General features: G+C 37.0%; 1 protein-coding gene across 1 annotated transcript in view; it reads left to right on the forward strand.

The window, feature by feature from the left end:
* Positions 1-26,674, forward strand: part of pde4ba (phosphodiesterase 4B, cAMP-specific a) — a 586,891-nt gene that overhangs the window by 72,948 nt on the left and 487,269 nt on the right. Inside the window, exon 2 of the mRNA XM_030131421.1 lies at positions 18,605-18,699. Coding sequence (XP_029987281.1) covers positions 18,658-18,699 — 42 coding nt within the window. The 5' untranslated portion in view covers positions 18,605-18,657. The remainder of the gene's footprint in view (positions 1-18,604; positions 18,700-26,674) is intronic.

Consider the following 26,674-nt stretch of genomic DNA (forward strand, 5'->3'; position numbering starts at 1 on the left):
TCCTACCTCTCCTTTGCCTCCTCCTTCTTCATGTTCTCTTTCTTCTTCTCCTTATTTTTGTTCTTCTTCTTGTCCTTCTTCTCCTTCTCCTCCTTATTCTTCTCCTCTCTCTCCTTCTTCCTCCTCCTCTTTTTTACCTCTGCCAGGAGGTATTCTGATCACTTTGCTTTGTGTGTTTGCGTGTTTGCCTGTTAGCAAGATAACTCAAAAAGTTATGGATGGATTTTCATGAAATTTTCAGGAAATGTTGATACTGGCACAAGAAAGAAAGGATTAAATTTTGGTGGTGATGGGGGGGCAGATCTGTCTGGGCGGAGGTCTGCGCTCTCCAAGTGCTGTTCTTGTTCTTATCTTTTTCCATCTTCTTCTTCTCCTCCTCCTCCACCCCTCCTTCTTTACTTCTTTTTCTTCCTTTTTTCATAACTTTTTCCTTCTCCTTGTTGTCATCCTCTTCCTCCACCCCTTCTTCATTTCTTTTTCCTCCTTTTTTCTTACCTTTTTCCTTCTTTTCCTTCTTGTCCTCCTGCCTCTCCTTTGCCTCCTCCTTCTTCATGTTCTCTTTCTTCTTCTTCTTGTTTTTGTTCTTCTTCTTGTCCTTCTCCTCCTTATTCTTCTCCTCACTCCTTCTTCCTCCTCCTCCTCTTTTTTTTTTTACCTCTGCCAGGAGGTATTGTGATCACTTTGCTTTGTGTGTTTGCATGCGTGCGTGTTTGCCTGTTAGCAAGATAACTCAAAAAGCTATGGATGGATTTTCATGAAATTTTCAGGAAATGTTGATACTGGAACAAGGAAGAAATGATTAAATTTTGGTGGTGATCGGGGGGGGGGGGCAGATCTGTCTAGGCGGAGGTCTGCGCTCTCCGAGTGCTGCTCTTGTTATCATTTTCCATCTTTTTCTTGTCCTCCTCCACCCCTCCTTCTTCACTTCTTTTTCTTCCTTTTTTCATAACGTTTTCCTTCTCCTTCTTGTTGTCATCCTCTTCCTCCACCCCTTCTTCATTTCTTTTTCCTCCTTTTTTCTTACCTTTTTCCTTCTTTTCTTTCTTGTCCTCCTACCTCTCCTTTGCCTCCTCCTTCTTCGTGTTCTCTTTCTTCTCCTTCTTGTTTTTGTTCTTCTTCTTGTCCTTCTTCTCCTTCTCCTCCTTCTTCTTCCTCCTCCTCCTCTTTTTTACCTCTGCCAGGAGGTATTGTAATCACTTTGCTTTGTGTGTTTGTGTGTGTGTTTGTTTGTTTGTTAGCAGGATAACTCAAAAAGTTATGGACGGATTTTCATGAAATTTTCAGGAAATGTTGATACTGGCACAAGGACACAAGGAAGAAATTATTAAATTTTGGTGGTGATCGGGGGCGGGGGGGCAGATCTGTCTAGGCGGAGGTCTGCGCTCTCCGAGTGCTGCTCTTGTTCTTATCTTTTTCCATCTTCTTCTTCTCCTCCTCCACCCCTCCTTCTTCACTTCTGTTTCTTCCTTTTTTCATAACTTTTTCCTTCTCCTTGTTGTCATCCTCTTCCTCCACCCCTTCTTCACTTCTTTTTCCTCCTTCTTGTTACCCTTTTCCTTCTTCTCCTTCTTGTCCTCCTTCCTCTCCTTTTCCTCCTCCTCTCTCTGCTTCAGTGGTGTGATTTTTATTTACAAGTCAAGTATCCTTTGGTTGTAAAGGTTGCTCTGCTTTTTCAAGCTGAATGGAATATTTCCATCTGCTTCAAGGGCATGAACTGCCCTTTACCGTCGCCAGATGCATAAGCCGTTTCTACAACAACTTACACTGTTTTTGTGTAGAACTTCAAAGGGATAACTGTGATTTCCTCCGACTCATTCTCTCCTTTTTTTTTATCACAGCCTACACCTTCTTATTTCACCTCTTCCTTCAATTTTACCTCTCCACCAAGTATCAGTTCCTTCACAGTTCTGCATCATCCTGTTTTACCGTCCACTCCTCCCTCTGTATCCACCATGACCACATATTCTCATTCCTAAGTGGTCACGTAGTGCTGCGTGGTCAGAATTTCACATTTTGATGTATCCCAAGATACGAGAGGCATGCATTATTATTATTTTTTTAATTTATTTATTGAATTGTTGGATAGTCTGACACATGTCTGGACACATCCATGGTTATGGTTTGCAGCTTGACCAAGCAGCAGCATTTGACAGCATAGGAATGAGAATGGGATTGGTAGAGATGTGTGAGCAGATGCTTTAAAGGTACATATGGAGCAGCTACTAGTGTGATATGATTCATCCGTGTCATAATGCAGTAGAATTCAACATAATGCAATTTAACACAATATGACATGATGCATAAGGTGATACTTTGCAGTTCAGTATAGCACAAAGTGATGCTCTTTTGTTCTTTAGCAAATAGAAAAATCCATATAGCTCGATAAAAAATACCATTGCTACTAGAGCTGCACAATATATCGTTTGAGCATCGTCATCGCGACGTACGTGTGCGCAGTAGTCACATCACAGGTCCTGCAATGTAGGAGGTAAATGAACTCAACATGTTCTCATCTAAGTTCAAGGGTACCTGACACACACTGCACACAGCGATCCACTAATCACAAATGTTCTTAATTAGTTTGGGGTGAGTCACTTGTAACAACATTGAAAAATGAGCAACGAACAAGAGAAAATCACCGTAAACGAAAACTCGGTGCTAAAAAGAAAAGCAATGTGAGTTATCTTTAATTATTTCGGCTACAATTAGGATGATACTGAAACACGTGTTCTTTGTCGACAGTGTCTTACACCTGTTGCCACAACAACACAACTGATTTGTTGGATCATTTGCATCGGTGCCACACAGCTATTATATCCTCCTGAGTATTTTTTCATATCGCAATATGTGACTTAGAGAGGGAGATATCTGGCTGCAGATGTTTTACCTGATGCACTTTTGTCTACATTTCATGAGCACTTTTTGAGTTGACTTTGGAAGGTTTGACTTGTCTATGTGCTTTTTATGTATTCGTTTTATGTATGGAAGTCTGTCTGTAACTATTTAATGTACTGCTGCCCGTCTTGGCCAGGACACTCTTGAAAAAAAGATTCTTAATCTCAATGAGGTTTTCCTGGTTAAATAAAGGTAAAATAAAAAAAAAAAAAAAAAAAAAAAAAAAAAATATATATATATATATATATATATATATATATCACAGTGTAAAAAAAATCGCAATGTCAGTTTTTTCCAAAATCGTGCAGCCCTAATTGCTATGTTACATATTTGTTTCTCTTCAACTGAAACTCCGTAAACTTATTTATGCTGTTTATTTCTGACTTCTCAATTGGTCTTTTTACAAATAGACATTTGTAGTGGAAAAAAAGCTGTACACCAATCAACTCCAATGACTCGCCTTAACAGTAACCTAAAGTGTTTATACTTAAATGACAGCACAATGAATGAAACATACTTTAGAAACACATTTAGGGCCACAATGCTTTGTGGCAGTGCAAACTCTAAAACAGAGAAAAGTAGATTCTAAAAAGTAGAACTGTAAAGGCATGGACACAGTTACTTACAGGGGTTGGGCAAAATAATGGAAACACCTTCACCTCAAGATGATAATGCCCCAATCCATACAGCTAGAATTGTTAAAGAATGGCATGAGGAACATTCTAATGAAGCTGTGTATCTCGTATGGCCGGCACAGTCCCCAGACCTCAACATTATTGAGCATTTATGGTCAGTTTTAGAGATTCAAGTAAGACGTCGATTTCCACCGCCATCGTCTCTAAAAGAGTTGGAGGGTATTCTAACTGAAGAATGGCTTAAAATTCCTTTGGAAACAATTCACAAGTTGTATGAATCAATACCTCGGAGAATTGAGGCTGTAATTGCCGCAAAAGGTGGACCTACACCATATTAAATTATATTTTGTTGATTTTTTAAGGTGTTTCCATTATTTTGTCCAACCCCTGTATGTATTTGTAGGAGTTCTGGGGAGGAGAGTAAATCTACCACTATTTAAAGGAGTCATATTTTGCTAAACCCACTTTTATTAGTCTTTGGTTCATTTATTTGTGTATTTGGACGGTAATTGTTCATAAAGTTTGAATTTTAACCCTCCAGGTGTCTCAAAGCTATCTTTGTATTCATTCTGGCAAAAATCAAGTTGATTTCTACAACCTGTTTCAATTCCTTCTTAATTTGTTATGTTTTATAACTAGTTACGTCACGACATTTGAACATATGAGGTCAAGACGTCTGACGAACATTTCTCAGAGTACGTCGTAATGGTTTATCAGCAGCATTTATCTTCTTTAATTCTAAATTAATTAACACAATTAGACGAAATCCTCTGTGTTCTACCTCCTGCTCCCTGTTGTCAGCTCCTCAGTGCATGAACTTCACAGCCATGCCAGTTTGAGGCAAATGAGTTATGGCATGATTTTTGTTGGTGTTAAAGGAGGGATATTTTGCTTTTTTTAAAAATGGAATTATGCATTTTCAAACTTTTCCCTGTGGTCTACATAAACTGTAAATGCTTTGCTCGGGTCTGAATTCTTCATTAATTCAACTCCACAGGTCCATCTTCAACCCTATTTCTGAGTAATGACACCAGAAAGGTGGTTTTGAGCGCTGGCCCTTTAACCCTTTCATGCATAGTGGTCACTACAGTGGACAGTTATTCTACAGGTGTTTTCTTGTGTATTCGTGAATTTGTTATTTTAGTTTCATATCAGCCAACACATTGAATGCTCATGCATCATCGCAAACACTACAATCGATAGCATTACTGCCACTTTGCTGTTCTTGATAAACCTGATCTAACATGTTAGAGTGTAAATCAATTGCTCGTTATTGTTATTAGACTGGAATTAACAACAAAAATTTGTGTTTTTTTGCATATTATGTCCATGAATTGAGTAATGACTAGCATTAGATCACATTAAAATGTGAGAAAACAGATTGGCAGCATTAAAATGTTTTTATTTCAGAGTTTTCACACTGTATATCAGTAAATACATGTTTCTTTGCTTCAAAAATTAAACACATGGTGTCCAGCTGAGTGGACATTTTTGCAATTCCATGAAACATTCAGTAGCTTCATAAAAAAGTTCAACTGCATTGTTTTTTTAATGCCTAAAGAGGAATAAAGTCGCTCATGAAAAAAAATCTTAAGATTCTCATAATTCATGCATGAAAGGGTTAAATACACATGACCCTGTCCCCTTCCAGATTGTTGGCTGTACTGCTCTGTTCTGTTTGTTAATACAACCAACATCTGAACATTTTACGTAATCTGCTCGAAGTTTGGACATATTTTCAGTTTTTACTACAACCGCTGCAACTGATAAATAATTATGGCATACTCAGAGAAATGTTCGTCTAAAGTCTTGACCTTATATGTGCAAATGTCATGATGTAACTAGTTATAAAACATAGCAAATTAAGCAGGAATTAAAATGGGTTGTAGAAATCCACTCGATTTTTGCTAAATGAATATAAAGATAGGTTTGCAGCACCTGGAGGGTTTATATTCAAACTTTATGAACTATTAGGGTCTAAATACACAAGTAAATGAACCAAAGACTAATAAAAGTGGGTTTCGCAAAATATGACCCCTTTAAAATACTGGCCAAATACCAAGAGGCATAGTTTTTTTTTTTGAGAGATGAAGAAAAAGAAAGTCAATGATGACAAACATGGTGACAGCAGAGGAGATATCACTAATGTTGACATTGAGAAGGAGACGCAAATGGAGGCAGCGTCAATGGTGAATATTTTTCACGGGTTTAACCAGTGAGAGAAGTTGATGATCTCAACACTGCCCCCATGGTTTCGGGTGGAAAGCTCTGTGATAATGTAATGAAATAAGACGATGGACAGATGGCTCAGTCCATGTACGTATTCATTTCTAATGTTGAGGTAAATGGGCTGGCATTGACGACACTCGGGAACCAACTCCAAATCTCCATCAGGGGCGCTGACAGGAGAATTAACCTATAGGTACCTGGTTGTTGATGTGTCTGTAGTGGTGAATATTTGTACAATATCTAAAGGTTTGCTCTTTGGATGTTTGTTGGATTCTGTCGAAGCCTAAATGGAAGATATTGGACATAGAAAATCACCTGGGGACAAAGTAGAATCAATTAACCAATAAGGTGCATGCATGAGGACTGGGGAAGGAAGCTGGAGTAGGTGGAGAGAATCCACTTAGACATCCATCCATAAAGCATCCAACTGGCCTGTGCTGGGTTCGAACCGGGGACATTTTTAACTACTGCACCACCATGCTGCCAAAAATATATAAAATACAAGGAAAGAAGAAGGGTCACAAGTTGTTATTCATGGTTTTGAAAGACTGTAATGAAGCCTTAGGGCACAGATGTCAAACAGATGCCAAATCCGGCCCGCCAAAGGGTCCAGTCTAGCTCCTGGGATGAATTTGTGAAATGCAGAAATTACACGAAGATATTAACAATCCACATTCAGACCAATATGATCTAAAGTGGGTCGGATTAGTAAAGTACTATCATAACATAAATAATGACAACTTCAAATTTTTAGTGTAAATACATGAAAATATTTACCTTTACAAAGTATCATTTTGCAAAAAATGTGAATAGCCTGAACAAATATGAACAACCTGAAATGTCTTAAGAAAAGTGTGATGGGACTAGTACAGAGGCTAAACCCAGTTGCTAGACCAAAAGACTGACGTGAGTTCGAGGGTGTTTATTGAACACTTTAACAAGGGAAAAGACACAACACAGAATGAGTGAAACTGTGGAGACGCTGAGTCCGGGGCTTGACGTCTGGGCCGTGAGTAGGATCAGCTGGCGACCAGCGTGGCCGAGCCGGGAAAAACCCAACGGAACCCCGACTAGGAATAAACAAAGGGAGGTCAAAAAACAGGCCAGGTCATACACGGGAGAGCAGATCAAAAGGCAACGGTACATGAGGGACAGGCAAAAACTCACGGTCAGTAATCCAGGCGCAGGGTCGAAACACAGGTAATTGGTGGAGGTTGAGGTACCAAAGGGAGTAGGCAGAATCGGAGTCGGGTAAACGAACCAGGTCATAGATGAGCAGGCAAAAAAGGAACGGGCAGAATCGGTGGTCAAAAGATGAAACGGGTCACAACGGGCAGACAGACTGACAGAATCCAAAAATGCTGGTAAGTGAGCACACGAATGTAGCAAACAAACTGGCAACGAGACAGGGGAAGACACAGGGTTTAAATACACAAGAGGGTGGGAAGACAACTGGACACAGGTGGAACACATCAGGGTGGAGTCAGGTAATCAGCACAGGTGAAACAATCAGGGAAGGGAAGTAAAGACACCAGACAAGACACATGAGGGAAACTTAACAAAACTAGAAGCACTCGGAGAGCGCAGACCTCTGCCAAGGCTGATCAGTGGCCCCCCCCCGTGGGCCCCCCCACCCCCGATCACCACCAAAATTTAATAATTTCTTCCTTATCCCATTTCCAACAAACCCTGAAAATTTCATCCAAATCTGTCCTTAACTTTTTGAGTTATGTTGCACACTAACGGACAGACAAACAAACAAACAAACAAACAAACAAACAAACAGACAAACAAACAAACAAACCCTGGCAAAAACATAACCTCCTTGGTGGAGGTAATAAAACAGGAAATGACAGACAACATAAATGACAGACAAATCCAGACACAGTCTGGAAGCTGACATGACAAAAAGTAAGTACAGTTTTAACAAGATTCTGCCTGTTACTAAATGTTTTGTGTGTTTGTAGGTGCACTGTGATCTGTAAGTTATAATGTACACTATATTACCAAAAGTATTTGCTCACCTGCCTTGACTCACATATGAATTTCAGGTCCATCCCATTCCTAGTCTATGGGTTCAGTCTGACGTGGGTCCACCCTTTGCAGCTATAACAGCTTCAACTCTTCTGGGAAGGCTGTCCACAAGGTTTAGGAGTGTGTTCATGGGAATTTTGGACCATTCTTCCAGAAGTGCATTTGTGAGGTCACACACTGATGTTGGACAGAAGGCCTGGCTCTCAGTCTGCGCTCTAATTCATCCTAAGGTGTTCTATGGGGTTGAGGTCAGGACTGTGTGCAGGCCAGTCCAGTTCATCCACACCAGACTCTGTCATCCATGTCCAAATGGACCTTGCTTTGTGCACTGGTGCACAGTCATGTTGGAAGAGGAAGGGGCCGGCTCCAAACTGTTCCCACAAAGTTGGGAGCGTGGAATTGTCCAAAATGTCTTGGTCTGCTGAAGCATTCCCAGTTCCTTTCACTGGAACTAAGGGGCCAAGCCCAGCTCCTGAAAAACAACCCCACACCATAATCCCCCCCCCCACACACACCAAACTTTACACTTGGCACAATGCGGTCCCACAAGTATCGTTCTCCTGGTGACCGCCAAACCCAGACCCGTCCATCAGATTGCCAGATGGAGAAGCGCGTTTCGTCACTCCAGAGAAGGCTCCTCCACTGCTCTACAGTCCAGTGGCGGCGTGCTTTACACCACTGCACCCGACGCTTTGCATTGCACTTGGTGATGTAGGGCTTGGATGCAGCTGCTCGGCCACGGAAACCCATTCCATGAAGCTCTGTGCACACTGTTCTGGAGCTAATCTGAAGGATACATGAAGTTTGGAGGTCTGTACCATTGACTGCAGAAAGTTGGCGACCTCTTCACACTCTGCGCCTCAGCATCCGCTGACCCCGCTCCGTCAGTTTACGTGGCCTACCACTTCATGGCTGAGTTGCTGTCGTTCCCAAACACTTCCACTTTCTTATAATACAGCTGACAGTGGACTGTGGAATATTTAGGAGCCAGGAAACTTCATGACTGGATTTGTTGCACAGGTGGCATCCTATCACAGTTCCACGCTGGAATTCACTGAGCTCCTGAGAGCGACCCATTCTGTCACAAATGTTTGTAAAAGCAGTCTGCATGCCTAGGGGCTGGATTTTCTACACCTGTGGCCATGGAAGGGATTGGAACACCTGATTCTGATTATTTGGATGGGTGAGCCAATACTTTTGGCAATATAGTGTACATGTGTAAATGATAAACTGAGTCAGAATAGTGGTAAAATTACACTATTTTTTCAGTTTGTTCATGTTATTCACATCTTTTGAAATGATAGTTTGTAGATGTAAACCTTTTCATAATGTAAATTTACTTTTGTCACTCTAAAACATAGAGAAAAGTTTGGAGTTGACATTATTTATGTATTATTATGTTATTATTTTACTGGTTCGGCCCACTGCAGATCAAATTTAACTGAATGTGGCCCCTAAACTAAAATGAGTTTGACACCCCTGCCTTGGGGGGTTCTACTAATAATTATATAAACCAGGACAAGGACTTTAGATATAATGCATCTAGATTTCATCATAAATTGCATCTAGTTCACACTTCTTTAATCCAAAAACGTTTATGCTGATGCCCAGATGCTAATTGGTGACTCTTAGCATCCCTATTATCCCATCCCTGTCACTGTTGATGTTCCCTTTCCTCCTCCGTGTCTATTTGAAGGAATAAAAGACCATTCCAGGTCATACAAGGGACACATGAGTTCTGAGGGGCTTTTAATGGCTGCCTGAGTTGGCTCATTAGGGAGAAGCTCAATGGCTGTGGAGTCAATCTTTTCTGCTGCTTTTGAATGATTAGCACGTGGGGAATTAAAGTGTGCTGAACCATTAAGGATGCTTCAGGTTTCATTAACTCGCTGTTTCATTAACATGTGTTATTGAGACGAAAATTACAAAAAAGAAAAATTGTGATTTGCCCAGGCAGCCAGGAGAGAAAACTCATAAAGATTAGCCGGATTGAAAATATTATTTGAAAACAACATGATGAGGGTGAAGATTAATGCGTTTGTGTTGCAGGGAGACGAGAGGCAGTGTCGACTCTATAGCAGCTTTTCATGCGAATGCTTAATATTTTCTGCAGCCTTAAAAAGTAACCTGACAGCAGCACTGCTTTTGAAGTAAGGTTGTGTAATCTCATTGCATAACATGTGTAGAATTATAGTCTTAGAATGGGTCAAAAGCATTAGTCTAATTAGGAGCTGTTTGTAGCTAAATATGAGCGCTGGCAGTGATGTTTATTTACAGTATTATGTGTATATATTTGTGAAATTAAATGCTAAACCTCTGAATAAGTCCATGGATGTACCGTATGTCCTATCATCATGTGACACATACTGTTGAACATTTTAATTACGATGTGAGGATTAAAAAGGACATGGGGGAGGGAGGGAGAGAAATAAATCAGTGCAGTGTTATGTCATGTTTTTACACACATTAATATACAACGGTGTATTAATGTATGCAGTCTTTCCTGGAGGCGTGGGTTCAAATCCCACTACTGACAATATGTTTCTGTCCTCAATTTCCTGAAAGCTCTGTCCAAAGTCTGTTTGTTTCCAAAAACCACATATGAGTTGTTTTCTGACGCGAATGACAAGACTGTAATCCGTTCCACAAATTTTTTAAAGCAAAAAAGGTTCATTTACATCGTGTCAGATTGTAGAAAAACGTATATACTCGTAAGCTCTGTAAACTCTTTTTCCTCACTGCACACATACACAGTGAAGGTGCATTCAGTAGTAACAAAGAAAATCAGAAATTTGCAAATAAATTAAACACAAATAAACTTATAAACATTAATTCTTATTAGCCATCATGTTTTGGTGCTGACAGATCAGTTAAATCTAATCTAATCTGATTTAATTTAATCTAATCTAGTAAATAATCTGTTGACAGTAGAGCTGGGTGACATGAACAATAACAAAAAAAATCTATCTATCTATCTATCTATCTATCTATCTATCTATCTATCTATCTATCTATCTATCTATCTATCTATCTATCTATCTATCTATCTATCTATCTATCTATCTATCTATCTATCTATCTCTTTCTTTCTTTTTATCTATCTATCTCTTTCTTTCTTTTTATCTATCTATCTCTTTCTTTCTTTTTATCTATCTATCTCTTTCTTTCTTTTTATCTATCTATCTATCTATCTATCTATCTATCTATCTATCTATCTATCTATCTATCTATCTATCTATCTATCTATCTATCTATCTATCTATCTATCTATCTATCTATCTATCTATCTATCTATCTCTTTCTTTCTTTTTATCTATCTATCTCTTTCTTTCTTTTTATCTATCTATCTCTTTCTTTCTTTTTATCTATCTATCTATCTATCTATCTATCTATCTATCTATCTATCTATCTATCTATCTATCTATCTATCTATCTATCTATCTATCTATCTATCTATCTATCTATCTATCTATCTATCTATCTATCTATCTATCTATCTATCTATCTATCTATCTATCTATCTATCTATCTATCTATCTATCTATCTATCTATCTATCGTAGATGATGAGTGTTCAGACCTAAAACTGTATTTTGTGCTGAGTTCAGAGACACTGAAGCAGAACATTTGACAGATCTTCATCCAGTCTCATAGACCTGATGCCTGATTTCAGTGCGTTTGGTCCAGGATGGTTTCTTTCTCTGTGCTGCATTTTGAAGTTCTTCCAGTATGATAAATGAACTTGATAACTTAGCAACGTGCAATACTCTCGGTAACATCCACTGGTGCTCGGCTCATTATAAATGCATGTAGGAGAGAAAAGCAAAAGCAAAACACTGATGCCAACGGCCAAAACAGTTGATGCTGGAGATATATACTGAGTATATTTATGATTAGGGGTGTGGATTGGCAAGAATCTGGCGATACAGTACAAATCACAATACTACGATCAAAATGCGATATATCATGATACTGTTAAAAAGGCAGTTTTTTGTTTGTTTCTTTTTTAAAAATGATTATTTCCTGGAAAAAAATAATTACACCAGAAATATGCACAAATATTAAACACATTTTTATTTGATCACAACAGGATCTAATGCTATATCACAAAATTTTCTTGTGTTTAAACTTAAATTATGTTTTACAGACTTTACAGATTAAAATCCTGCTCAAATGTTCATATTCTATTAGTTCATAACTAACATCATAACATTATTTTTGTACAATCCCAACAAAGGAACTAACATCTGCCTCTCAGACAGTAAAAAGTGCTTTTAGGATGCTTCAAATAACCATTATTTAATAAAACAGTGTTAAATAATAATAAAAAAGATGTAAACAATAAAGAAAACCTAAAACAAAAATGAACCTCCACCATATCTGCATTTGAATGAATACCTAAAAAGTGCTTTTAGGATGCTTCAAATAATGATTATTTAATAAAACAGTGTTAAATAATAATAAATAAGATATAAACAATAAAGAAAACCAAAACACAAAAATGAACCTCCACCATATCGGCATTTGAATAAATACCGAAAAATATTGATACAGTACCTTTTAATATCGATACAGTATTGCGAAATGAAATATCGCGAAATATCGCAGAACCGATATTTTCTAACACCTTTATTTGGGATATCTCAAAGCCCTAACTATGGCAGACTCACATACTTTTATAATAATACTACTTCAGGATTCTTTACATAGAGACTGTTGTGTAAAATCCGAAGGTGGGAGACATCTTTGGTTCCTTTGACGCTCTTCCACACTGTACTCTGGCATGTTGAATTTATTTCTCTGTCCTCCCTAATCTATGTAGTGGAGCTTATTCATACACAGAATAAACACTGAGTTGATATCTGCAGAAACAACTGACTTTTTGCACTGGGAGACCGCTTTTATTTGACCAAAAATAGGTTGGGTTTTAATTATAGACCTTCCCTTTTTACCATATTTAGAACATTATTCTAGTCACGTTAGACCCCACCTTTTTTGCTTTGTCCATGATAGGGTAAATTTTTACTGGTCTGTATCTAGATTGGACAGCATATAGACATATGCAACTATTTCCCAGTATTCATTTATCATCTATAAATATGAAACTTTTTCCTAGAATATGTAACTTATTTCCCAGAATCAAGGTTCTAATAGTTTTGGATTTTTCATTATAGTTTAGTTTTATTTAGTTTGACTTTTTTTTCTCTAATTGAGTTAGTTTTAATTAGTTTTTAGAGCAGGCTTGCTAGTTTTTATAAGTTTTCGTTTTGGTGTAAATGCTTAGTTTTAGTATTAGCTGTAGTTTTTTCATATCTTTTCTCTTCTTCGCTGTCAAATTCAAATAAATCCCAGACAGGACTCTGCTGCTTTTTCCCAACTTTAGTCTCCATGTTTCCAGGTAAAGTGGGGATGAGAAGATGACTATAAACGACAAGTGACAGTAGTGATGGATCGTGAAGTTCCGTATGGTGCAGCGAGCTAAAATTGCTCAAGGGAAATAAATCAATTTCATATCAATCCGACATTGACAAAGACGAAAACGAAGGGAATTTTATCCATAATTTTTATACGTCTTAGTTCATTTTGTAAGCACACAATACAGTTTCAGTTAGTTATCATTTTTTCTTTTAATTATAGTTTTTATTTATCTCAGTTAACGAAAATGTTTTTACAATTCTCGTTTTCGTCATTTTGTTAGTTTTCATTAACGATAATAACTTTGCCCAGAATGTCCAAAATTTTCACTCACTTGTACTTTTGTCCACCATGATCTGAAAACTTTCCACGGGCACACGTGTCTTTTTGTAGTGGGTTCTCCTAGGAAAAAAAAGTCAGCTACTCTGGTACAATCTTCACATTACACTTAGAATAACTTCTGGCATGCAAATGAATACAGGTTAAATACTTTTGAATACAAATGAAATACTTTTAATTAAAATACTGGTTTCTTACACCACAACTGCTGTTAGATGTCAATGGTATATACCTGCTGTTAAAAGTGTAAAATTACCTGTAACAGTAAATCCTGGATCCTGGAGCTACTTTGTTTGTGTAACCAGTAAATGAAAATCAAATCTAGTGCTAAGCACCCTCAGAATGGGCATATAAATCAATTATTTTTTAATAATAGTGAGCACAGATAGTCCACAAACACTACATACATATATTTGGTTTTACTTCTTAGTTTCTATTCATATAAATGCTCTAAAACTACCATCACAACAGCTTTAGCATGATCAGATGACTGACTTTGTGTGTTTCTTCTGGAAGAAACATCCTCCGCTGGCACTAGGGTGTCATTATAATGGGAGATAAAACCAAAATGACTTCAACATGGGAGCCATCGTTGCCCGTTGCCTGCCAGCGTCTGTATCAGCCTGTTGTTTTATGGGACCTTACAGAATATCCTATCACATAACAGTGCATCATTGGGGATTTTGGTGTTCTGCACAGCAGTGTTATCATGATATATCACTTACGCCCCTCAATAGAGCAATATTGAAGGTAGAGCTGTTTTGCTTTTACTACTTAACTCTTCTTGGTTTCATAGGGAGAAAACCACAAATGACTAAAAGAGCCATTTTCTGAAATGCAGTATTGATGGAGGCTGTAATAATACTTGTTTTTGTCATATTTGGGATTTTAAAAAAGAGAAGAAAGGACAGAAAGATAAAAGAAGAGAAGATGAAGGATGATTAGGGGTGGGTGATTTGGCAAATGAAGATCATATGAGGACATTAACGTTTCTCAGCTCTCACGACACAGTGTAATAAAGCACAGAGAAGATACGAAATGGAGGTTTTTCTCCCTCAGTTCATTGTCATATACGTCTCTGAAACAATGCTCTAACTCAGTGTGATAGTTACTCCTGCTCAGTTTATAGTAGGGATGCAAATTATCGATTAATCCATTAATCATGAGTTGTTTGACCTTATCCATCAATTAACAATTAATTGATAAGTGGTGATTTTCCTGAGAAGTTGAATTCTCTTTCGATAGAGTCTATAAGAATAAAAGCTAAATATTGTTTATATACTTCATGAAAAAAGCATGTCATATTTTTAACCCTTAGGGGTCCATGGTCACAGCTCTGTGACTGAATCACATGACATTTTCAACACGTTGTAGCTAGGGGTGTAAGAAAATATCAGTTCTGCAACATATCGCAATATTTAATTTCACGATGCTGTATCGATATTAAAAACTGCTGTTTCGATATTTTTAGGTATTTATTCAAATGCAGATATTGTGGAGGTTCATTTTTGTTTTTTTTGTTTTTCTTTTTTGTTTATATTTTATTTATTCTTATTTAACACTCTTATTAACCCTTTCATGCATAGTGGTCACTACAGTGGACAGCTGTTCAAAGGGGTTCTCTTGAATAATCATGGATTTTTTTGTTTTAGTTCCATATCAGCCAACACAGTGGGCGCTTATACATCATCCCATACACTGAAATTCATACCATTACTGTAACTGTGCTGTTCTAGATAAACCTGATCTGCAGTAACATGTTTGAGTGTAAAAAAAAATTGGTAATTGTTATTAGACTGTAATAGATAGTGTTTTTTTTTTTTTACTTGTTTTTTTTTTTTGCATATTAGCTCCATGCAGGTATGCTAAAATCTGAGAAAACATCAGATTAGCAGCATTTTAATTTCATAGTTTTCACACAGTATATCAGTAAATACATATTTCTTTGCTTCTAAAATTAAACACATGGTGTCCAGCTGAGTGGACATTTTTGTAACTCCATGAAAAATATGTTCATAAAAATCAATCAAATTGTTTATTTTTATGCCTGAAGAGGAATTAAAAAAAAATCTTGATTAAGGTTCTTGTAATTCATGCATGAAAGTGTTAAATAATGTTAGTTCCTTTGTTGGGATTGCACAAAATAATGTTCTGCTGTTAGTTCTGAACTAATAGAATATGAACATTTGAGCAGAATCTTAAACTGTAATGTCTATAAAACACAATTTAAGTTTGAACACAGGAACATTTGGTGATATAACATTAGATCCTGTTGTGCTCAAATAAAAATGTGTTCAGTATTTGTGCATCTTTCTGGTGTAATTCAATTCTTCCAGGAAGAAATCTTTAAAAAAAGAGAAACAAACAAAAAAGTTGTCTTTTTTAACAGTATCATGATATATCGTGATATATCATATCATGATCCTAGTATTGTGATTTGTATTGTTTTGCCAGATTCTTGCCAATACACACCCCTAGTCGTAGCATCAGAAGTCGGTCACGTAGACCACTGGGGACAATTGCATTCAAAAGTGCAGATTTGAAACACTCTCCCACTTTTTATTTGATGTCGATAGAGCAAACACAACTGGAGATATGATGTTTTAAACTGGCGCAAACAAGTGATATAGCGTTATTATAGCAATATAAAGCAAGCGTTATATTTCTGACCTTATCCTCGCCATTTTCTGTCCCTTTTACAAACAGAAAAAACTGGCCCAACCTGTAGATTCTAATCCACAGACTGCATTAGCATTACAGGTAAGGGTGAGAATGACCCCCACCTGAACTGGATGCAGAAGCTGGGAGGACGACGGGGTGGGGGTGAGAAAACCGGAGAAAACGCCTACATAAAGATACGCTTTTATGTCAAATATTTGAGTATAGTTTTAATTTATTACAATTCTAATTTTATATACCTAATATTTTGAACCAATATCACTGGTCTACAAGTAAAATGCTTCCAGAATAAAAGTAGTTAAACTTTACCAAATTTGAACCACTAATAAAGAAAAATTCTGTCAGAAGTGCTAGTTGGCTGTAGTTTCTAAGACATAGTCTTGGGCCAAAATGTGAAATTCTGAGAATTAATGAGAGAATGGGTTTTATTCAGAGGGAATGTTTTTGTCAGAGCTACCAGATCTACCTGAAAACAGTGTCTGCGCATTGGAATACATTCACATTAGTTTTTTTCTAGTAGTAGAACATTTATAAATCCATTGTGTAAACGTACATAAACCAACATATACAGGGTGGGGAAGCAAAATGTACAATATTTTGAGGCAGGGATTGAAAGACAGTGTATGACCAGTTAGTTTATTGAAAGTCATGAGAATTTATTTGCTACAAGAAAATTGACATAATAGAAAATGTTTTTATTCTATGTGTCCTCCTTCTTTCTCAATAACTGCCTTCACACGCTTCCTGAAACTTGCGCAAGTGTTCCTCAAATATTGGGGTGACAACTTCTCCCATTCTTCTTTAATAGTATCTTCCAGACTTTCTCGTAATAGTTTTGCTCATAGTCATTCTCTTCTTTCCATTATAAACAGTCTTTATGGACACTCCAACTATTTTTGAAATCTCCTTTGGTGTGACGAGTGCATTCAGCAAATCACACACTCTTTGACGTTTGCTTTCCTGATTACTCATATGGGCCAAAGTTTCTGAAAAGGTATGGATAATAGTGTTAGGTATGATTATGACATCAATATAAAAATAAAAGGATTCTGTTGGGTCTCTGTAAACTTAATTTGATTCTGACTTGAATTGATAAAGCACTTTGTGACTCTGTCTGTGAAAAGTGCTCTATAAATAAAATTTACTTACTTACTTACTTTCCCACCATCACATCAGAATATATGTTTGGTTTCAAAACAATTGACGTAGTGCCTGCTGAGAAAAAACAACTAAATGTTGATTGTAAATTTTGCTTCCCCACCCTGTATGTGTAATAACACACCATCATATATATTGAAAACATGAGCTAACCAGCACTTTCGTAATTTGTTATCTGATTCATCTTATTAAAGTATGTAAAATTTAGCACATTTAATGTCTGAAGCAGATATTTTCTAAGAAGTTGTAGAGCAGTGTATTCACTTTTAAAGTCTTTGAAAAGGTTTGTTAAGCATCTTTGTGTTATTTTATGCAATAAATTATATACATTTTTCAAATCGGATTTTATATTTTTTGTGAGTTTTTTGGCCTTTTGTGTAGATTTAGTAAGTTAAAGTGAAAAAATAATAGGCAGATGAGATAGATGTTGTGCTGAAAAAAAAAAGACACCAAACATGGGTATAGTGCAGGGGTGTCAAACTCATTTTAGTTCAGTTCCACATTCAGCCCAGTTTGATCTCCAGAGGGCCGAACCAGTAAAATAATAACAGTGAAAAAAGTAACATTAAATAATGATCAGGTTTATATTTACAAAGTTTCCTTAAAAATCTGAATAAGATGAACAACTTGAATTGTCTTAAGAAAAACAAATGCAATTTTAACAATATTCTGCCTCGGTTTATCAGTTTAGCATTTACACATGTGCGTTACAATCACACAAAACATTTATAAACAGGCAGAATATTGATAAAATTGCATTAACTTTTCTTAAGACATTTCCGTTTGTTCATATTTGTTCAGGTTATTCATGTTTTTTGTAAAAGTATAGTTTGGTAATGTAAACATTTTCATGTAATTTTATTTTTTTACACCAAAAAAAACAAAGAAAGCATTTGGGGTTGTCATTATTATATGATATTTTACTGGTCTGACCCACTTGAAATCTAATTGGACTGTATATGTTTGTACGTGGAACCTGAATTACCGGTAAAATGATTTTGACACCATTGATTGTTAATATCTTCAGTGTAATTTTTGCATTTCACAAATCCATCCTGCGGGCCGGATTTGGCCCCCGGGCCGCATGTTTGACACCTGTGGTATAGTGGGACTAGTATAAGAATAGGAATAGTTTATTCCTGTTCCCACAGTGCTCAGTAGAATGTGTTACAAAAGAAAAGCACAAAGTGTACAACCTGTTCATGAATGTGTGTTTTTCAGGTTTGCATGTGAAAGTGCCGTGGTCGGACAGCGAGGGAGATACTCCAGGAAAGATGAGGAAGAGCAGGAGTGTTCTCACAGTGTCCCCCAACAATGTAAGTCATCCCGTCTTTAACATTTTCCACAGCTGTGTGTATTGAACCCGTCTGATGCTGTTGTAAATAATGCAGTGTCAGTACTTTGAAGAGCTGAAAAAAGGCACGATTTAGGTCCTGTGTCGCCGTTGCACTGGAAGCGTTCACATCCTGATTTTCGAGAACCTTCTGACGACCACATGTTGTTGCTATGGTTACAAAGTCACCTCTACATTACAGCTTTGTTCTTTAGTGGCTGCTGTTATACGGAAGTAAATTATTAAAAAAAAGATTTTTTTTTAAGAACATGGTGGTATACACTTACATTTTCTTCAACATGGAGTCTACTTTCAGATATTTGCTGTCAGTCAGTCTGCATCACCAAATATCAACATGCAAACAGACAACAGCCTCAAACTGGACACGTTATGTTTTTAAGATGTTACGGCATCCAGACAGATTGGGCACATCAGTTAATTTTTTATAGAAATACTCGTGTAGTTTCCAGTAGCATGTACAGGGGTTGGACAAAATAATGGAAACACCTTCACCTCAAGATGATAATGCCCCAGTCCATACAGTTAGAATTGTTAAAGAATGGCATGAGGAACATTCTAATGAAGTTGAGCATCTCGTATGGCCGGCACAGTCCCCAGACCTCAACATTATTGAGCATTTATGGTCAGTTTTAGAGATTCAAGTAAGACGTCGATTTCCACCGCCATCGTCTCTAAAAGAGTTGGAGGGTATTCTAACTGAAGAACGGCTTAAAATTCCTTTGGAAACAATTCACAAGTTGTATGAATCAATACCTCGGAGAATTGAGGCTGTAATTGCCGCAAAAGGCGGACCTACACCATATTAAATTATATTTTGTTGATTTTTTAAGGTGTTTCCATTATTTTGTCCAACCCCTGTAGTAGGAAGGTCATGTGACTGAACTGAGACTTTTATAAATGTCCTGATCATACAGTAGAGTTTCCACATTGTAACAGATGTTGAGTTCTCTCATGTTAATTCTTCAGTGTTAAATCATAAATAACCAAGTTGCCATTGAGTTTGTCCTCCATCATTGTTCAGTGTTCATGTCGAAAGTCCCGCCTCTTCTTGATTTTGATTGGTTGGTGTAATCGAGGTGACTTTTTCCATGTTTCCATTACACCGTTTTAGCACCATTCACCTCTGCTCAACTCAACTTTACTCAGTTTTGTTCATTTTCTATTACAATTTCATACCATTTCATGCATCCTATACTGATCCTTGTATGGTTTAGTCTTTATTAATGTCTGCTTTTTTAATGATAACATCAGCCCTAATGCATAGCACTAATGCTACAACCTGGCACACTACTCCTCTCTTGTGTAAGGCTTATGTATTTTGTACATTGTCCCTGTCTAGATAAATAAATAGTAAAAAAAAATCTCAATGTGGGTGGAGTCGTCACATCAATGAGACTCCCATCATTTGTATGCGACACAAACCCAACACCTCCCTGACTATCACAGATTTAATTAAAAATAATTTTAAAAAACCTGTTGCCTGGTGTTAAAAAGGGGCAGGTTTGATTCTTATGAAGGAATCGCTCTCATGTCTCATCCAGTGACGTCATTCGCTAGCCAATCATTTGCTGTTCTGAAAGTTGAACTCTTTTCAACTTAACCCTATAACACCAAACATATCATATTTGATACATGATTTCTGAAGCCCTCTACATGATTGCTATGATATTTTTTTTTTCTTGAAAAACCTGCATGTATCTAACTGATGTATACAATTAGATACATGCAATACACAGATAATCCACCAGGGGGAGGGATTCATTCACCAGAGGCCTTTCCAGTGACACTAAAAGACTGTCATTAATGAGGAAGGAGGAAGAACTTTGATAATTTTGAAAAGGAATTACCAATTTGTTAGACATGTTTGTGTCATATTATGTTTCTGTTTGTTCAAAAATAATAATATTTAAGCATTTAGACCTGATGTATCAAATATGATACAAAATGGAAACTCATACATGGAAATTGATATTGAAAAACATTTTTTTGGTTGTTCAGAAGGACCAATAAAGGCTCCAGTTTCAAAGAACTGGAATCCTCTGTCAATAGTAGTAGTAGCAGTAGTAGTAGTAGTAGTTGTTGTTGTTATTAGAGCCAAAATACATTTTTGTTTTTTTATTCCTCTTTTTTGTTATGACCTTGTTTTAAAACCCTTTTAGCCCTATCGGCCCACCCGCGGGTCGAAAAAATTATATTAATATTCATCTACTATAAAAATATAATAAATCAGGACAATGGATGTTTTTTTTAAACTTTTGCTCAAAGTTTAGACCCTAATGTTAATAAAAGTACATCAAAAGTGTATTTTAGTGCAAACTTTAATGTTCAAACATGATTTTTAATCTTTGTGGGGTGAAATATACGCTATTAAAAATCTCCGACACGAACAATTAATTTATGCATATCATCGTCAATCCAGCCGAAAAAAAAAACAGGCGAGGATAAAAAAAAAATTCTAATTTCTCTTGTAGTTTGTTCCAGTTTACTCAGGCATAGTAATAGATACAATATTTTAGACAATGGGAATAGATTCTGTGAGGTTTTATACTCTTTGAATCGATCTTCCAGGCCATTCCACAGATTAACCGCTTGAACAGAAATACATCGACTTCTTTTATTTGCTCTTGCCTTAGCTTTATTAAAAATGCTGGTTCCTCTGAGGCTGTACTGACTTTTCCTACATTCAAACATCTCCTGGATGGAAGGAGGGAGAAGACTATTGTGTGCCTTGAACGTCACTACTACTGTATTAAGGTCAACAAGATCATGTATTTTCAGTAAAAATAGAGTTTGTTGGTGCATAAAAATCTAGATTAGTAATAATTCTTCAGTGATTTAACGGTTCAGGCTTTACAGGGCTAAGGGACAGCAGTGGGAAAAAAGATGCAGTTTTGCACCAAGGACACCGTTTAAGGAGAGATTTGAAGGGAAATATCAAACAACACTGCATGTGCACACAGGCCCTTCTTCTGTTAAAAAAACCCTAAACATTCTCAGGTTAAAAAATACAGACATAGACATTATGTGCAGCCTTACACATTAAAGAACAAGGCTGCGCAATACTGGTGGTTTTTGCCTGGATGTATTTGTCAGTATGACAAAATACTGTAATTTTGACCACATGAATATGGGGCGTTTCTCATATGATAGAACACAAAGGCATCAGAAATGGGTTTTTGCTCAAATGGCTCTAACAAATTGCTAGTTACCTCATGTTACGGCAACAACAGCAAATCATCCTTTCTGTTGTTGAAAGAATTGCACACAAGCGAAAATGCTTTTTTTTTTTTTTTTTTTTTGCAAACAAATGTATTTCTCCTTCCTCTGCTTTGACTCTTTGATGAAATACCCAAGAATAGCCGTCGTCGGTGGTTTGCTGTCCATGCAGAGACTGAAAACCACAGTCTAATGTAAAACCTTAATTGGGTAAATCATATTTTCTTTTCATATAAAGCAGTGAAAAAGTCAGTGTGACATGTTTGAGTGAATTTGCTTGAGTTAATGTCTTACATCCTGCCATGTGACTGTTATGCATCGTGTAGCTTTGGGTTGACAGCAGGAGACCGGAACACTGAGGATCCTGAACAATTAGTAGGTGTTCAAGCATAATCAAATGCCTGACATGTCGCGTTTTTTCCCGTGCATATAGACTGTGTTTGACAGTACAGAGGGAGGTACAACAGGAAGTACTTCTACACACAGATGACACAGGATGGGACACTTTGTTTGCAGCTCTTTCTTCTCTTGGGTTTTCTTCCTGAGCGTTGACAGCTTTTCTTTGTGCTCTGACTCTGCTCAGTCAAACCTCTCTTGTACAAAGTTTAGTTTAGTCCTTTTTCCAACCTGTGCTCTACTTTTCTCCAGTGATATTTCTCTCTTCTTCCTACATTTCAGCTCATAGGTCTTATACCGACTTAGGATGAACATCTTATTACATCAAATGTTTAAGTGTTTGCACCAGTGGCGATTTCTCACAGACTGTAAGGGAAGCTCAGCTTCCCCTAAAATTATAAAAATTAAATGGTTAAATATGTACGGTTGTGTTGACAGTTTATTGACTTCAAATGTGTTAGAGCACGTTCATCTCAAAGATGAGTTCGTTCAGAATCAGCTTTATCACAAACCAACAGACTGGATGTTGTTCACTTCTCCTCCGTTCCCGTGTCTCTGTTTCCTCATTCGATCTCTGCTCAGTGCATTTGCCTGTAGATGCTCAGCGTCCATGCACTGCAATGGGACTGAGTGGAACAGTTTTTTTCATTGCCTCAAAACTGGACGGTAATTGGATAAATGCCACAATGTTGTCCCGCCCCCGGACGCTGGGCGTCTCTGGGGGTGAATGGAGCTGTGGGCGGGGCTCGGCCGGGCTGGACGCCAGAATCCCACGTGCTGATTGGAGGATCAGTCGAAAGGCTGAATCCCGTTTGATTGACAGCTGTTTTCAGATCTACTCCTTCACTGACACAGTTCAGTTTAATACCGTCGCACATTCTGCTGTGAAATTGAGAGAGAAACCACTACGAAATTACTCGTTCATTTCTTGCACTGTAAATAAAACACACTTATTGTACTTCCTTGTTTCAATTTAACATAATTTCAGCGTTTTCTTGCTTCAGTTACATAATTTAATCATTTCTTGTTCGAGTTTAATATAGTTTTGTAGATAGTTAAATCAATCATACTGTCGGCTAGGTCGCAGTGACAGGAGCATCTGTAGTTTAAAAAGGCTGAAGTCTTACACCCACAACACCCTGGGCCAAGGCTGTCTAAGCAGCGCAGCTCTGCTGGACATTGAGAGGACACTGGTCCAGTCCCTGGAAAAGACGCCTGCTTGGTATGATAAGGTCACTGAGCATTTTCTTCAAAAGGAACGGAGGGCCGAATGTATGTTTAAAAAACTTGACAATTTTTTTTTTTGATGTAAGCCGACAATGAGCTTCCCCTGTCTGAAAGACAAGCAGCCGCTACTGGTTTGCACATGGTTGTTTTTCTGTCACATGTCCTTCACCATTGTCTTACTTTATAGGTTTAGTGTTCACCTTTTTAAAACCTTTATTTAACCGGGAAAAAAAAGCATTATTAAGATTAAACATCTCAGCCCATACTGTGTCAAATGCCAACATGCAGAAGCTTCTCTCATCCACATGTACTGCTCCTGTTCAAGCCTTAACAAATATTGGACTGAAATCTTTCAGACACTTTCTCAGCTGTTAAACATCAAGTTAGAACCAAACCCCTTGACTGCTCTATTTGGTGTAATGGAAGGTGAAGTTAAGCTACATACAGAAAAATAACACACACTTTATCCTTTGCTGCCCTTCTAGCTTGATGAGCAATCCTGTTTAGATGGAGGGATGCCCCCCCCCAATTGGTAACCTTGTGTTGATCTCTCCTGAGCATAAACCCCCAGAATCACAAGCCCTCCCCATAGTTTTCACACAATTTATCACTAAAATTCACGTTTCTGTGGTTCAAAAATTAAACATGGTGTCCAGCTGAATCGACATTTTTGCAACTTAATGAAAAATAGGTTCATAAGAATTTTTTTTTTTTCATTATTATTTTTTTAATGTATTTTTGAATTTAAAAAAAAAAAAAGTTTTATTTATTTATTTATTTTTTAAATTTATTTTTCAGAAGAAATTTTTCAATCACATTGTGTTTTTTTCATGCCTAAAGAGGAATAAAAACTCTCAGGAAAAAAATTTGATTAAGGTTCTCATAATTCGTGCATGAAAGGGTTAAAGAGCAGAGGAGAAGACGTGGGAAAAGACTGTAACAGAATGACAAGCAGCCAATGGTTCTGTCAGTCAGGAACTCTGGCTCAAAGCTGCTGTTAGATATTCCCAGATCAGCCATAATGTTCTGACCACTGACAGCTGAAGTGGTAGTGGTGTTGATTATGGTGCTGCGGTGGCACCTGTCACCTGGATGGGACACATTTTGCAGCAAGTGATCATTTAGTCCTTGAAGCTGATGTGTTGGAAGTGGCAAAATTGGCAAGCGTTTGGATCTGTGTGACTTTGACAATGACTGCGTTGACGCTAAATGATGCCTGGTGACGTTGATTGCTATTGAGTTAGTTGTATTTGTTGTAGGATGCAGGGCCGGGAGCTCATCTTCATAACAGCTTTGTGTCGTACTGTTGTAGTTGTGGATGCACATGCAGGTGCACTTCATAATGGTTGTGGGTGTTTTGCAATGAACAGTTGAATAGCTGAAGGTGGGTGTGCATCACTAAGTATCTCCATCTTTTGCTCTTTGTGTGACTTTGAACATCCTGTACTTTCAGCTTTTTAATCGTTATTCTCTTAAAACTCTAGAGTTGATTTTGAATCTAGCGCCTCAGGGTGTTTTTTCTTTCTTTTTTTTTTTTTTTTTTTTTACCATAAGCATTTACCATAAATGCATCCGTAAAGACATGCATGTGTTTTACATAGGTTGACTGGTCCAGTAAATTACTGTATGTTTTCACTGTATAATGTAACTGTATGTTGTAACTATGTGTTGTGCTGCCTCTTGGCCAGGACTCCCTTGGAAAAGAGGTTCTTAATCTCAATGGGATTTTCTTCCTGGTTAAATAAAGGTTAAATTAAAAAAAATAAATAAATAAATACACTGATGCACAAGTGTGTTTTCAAACCAAGGTTGTTATCGTTAACGAAAACTAACAAAATGACAAAACTAGAATTGAAAATACATTTTCGTTAACTGAAATAAATAAAAACTCTAATTAAAAGAAAAAACGATAACTAACTGAAACTGTATTGTGTGGAAAAAAAAAAAATAGAAAAAAAAAAAAAAAAAAAAAAGAAACTGTATTGTGTGCTTACAAAACGAACAATTTCAAAGTGTCATCCACCATAAACAAACCATGTGTTTACAACCAGAGCCGGGAGGTAACTCGGGCATCTTCGGAATTTTGTCGCGACATACATTGTGTGAAATGGAGGTTTGCGCAACCGCCTAACAGCAGCAGCTGCTACAGACACAACGCGGAAACGGCAGGAACTCCCTTCCCTCTATGCCAGGTGTGTCAAACTCATTTTCAGCCCAATTTAATCTGAAGTGGGCCGGACCAGTAAAATAATAACATGATAACCAATAAATAATGACAACTCCAAATTGTTTTAGTGCTAAAAATAACATTCAGTTATGGCAATATTTACATTTACAAACTATCCAAACAAAAAAGATGTGAATAACCTGAAAAAAAAAAGAAATTTATTAAGAAATGTAAGTACAATTTTATCAATATTATGTCTCAACTTATCATTTATACATATGCATTACAAAGCAGATCTACAAAGGCACAAAACATTTAGTAACAGGCAGAATATTGTTAAAATTGCACTTAATAACCTGAAAAAATGAAATTTGTTAAGAAATATAAGTAAAAATTTGTCAATATTGACTTTAATGTTATTAATTATATAAGGAGAAGGGTTGGGAGTTTATAAGTTGCACTTCTTCTCACTCCTTTTCGAATGTGTATTATATGTCTTATGTTTAAGTGTTTTGTTTATTTATTTTCTTCTGTTTTGACATTCATATTCAAAGTAAATCCATCAATCAATCCATATTATGCCTCGACTTATCATATGCATTACAGAGCAGATCTACAAAGGCACAAAACATGTAGTAACAGGGAAAATATTGTTAAAATTGAAACAAAATTTCTTTAGACATTTCAGATTGTTCGTTTTTGTTCAGGTTATTCTCATTTTATTGTTAAAGGATAGTAAACATTTTCATAATTTAATGTTTTTTGCACTAAATCAAAGGGGAAAAATGGTGTTGTCATTATTTATAGGTTATTATGATATTATTTTTGAGTTTGATGCCCTAATTTGCACTTTGCAAATTTATCTCGCGGGCCGGACTGGAACCTTTGGTGGGCCGGTTTTGGCCCCTGGGCCGGATGTTTGACACCTGTG

The sequence above is a fragment of the Sphaeramia orbicularis genome, chromosome 4 (genome assembly GCF_902148855.1).
Source record: "Sphaeramia orbicularis chromosome 4, fSphaOr1.1, whole genome shotgun sequence".
NCBI classification, from domain to species: Eukaryota; Metazoa; Chordata; class Actinopteri; order Kurtiformes; family Apogonidae; genus Sphaeramia; species Sphaeramia orbicularis.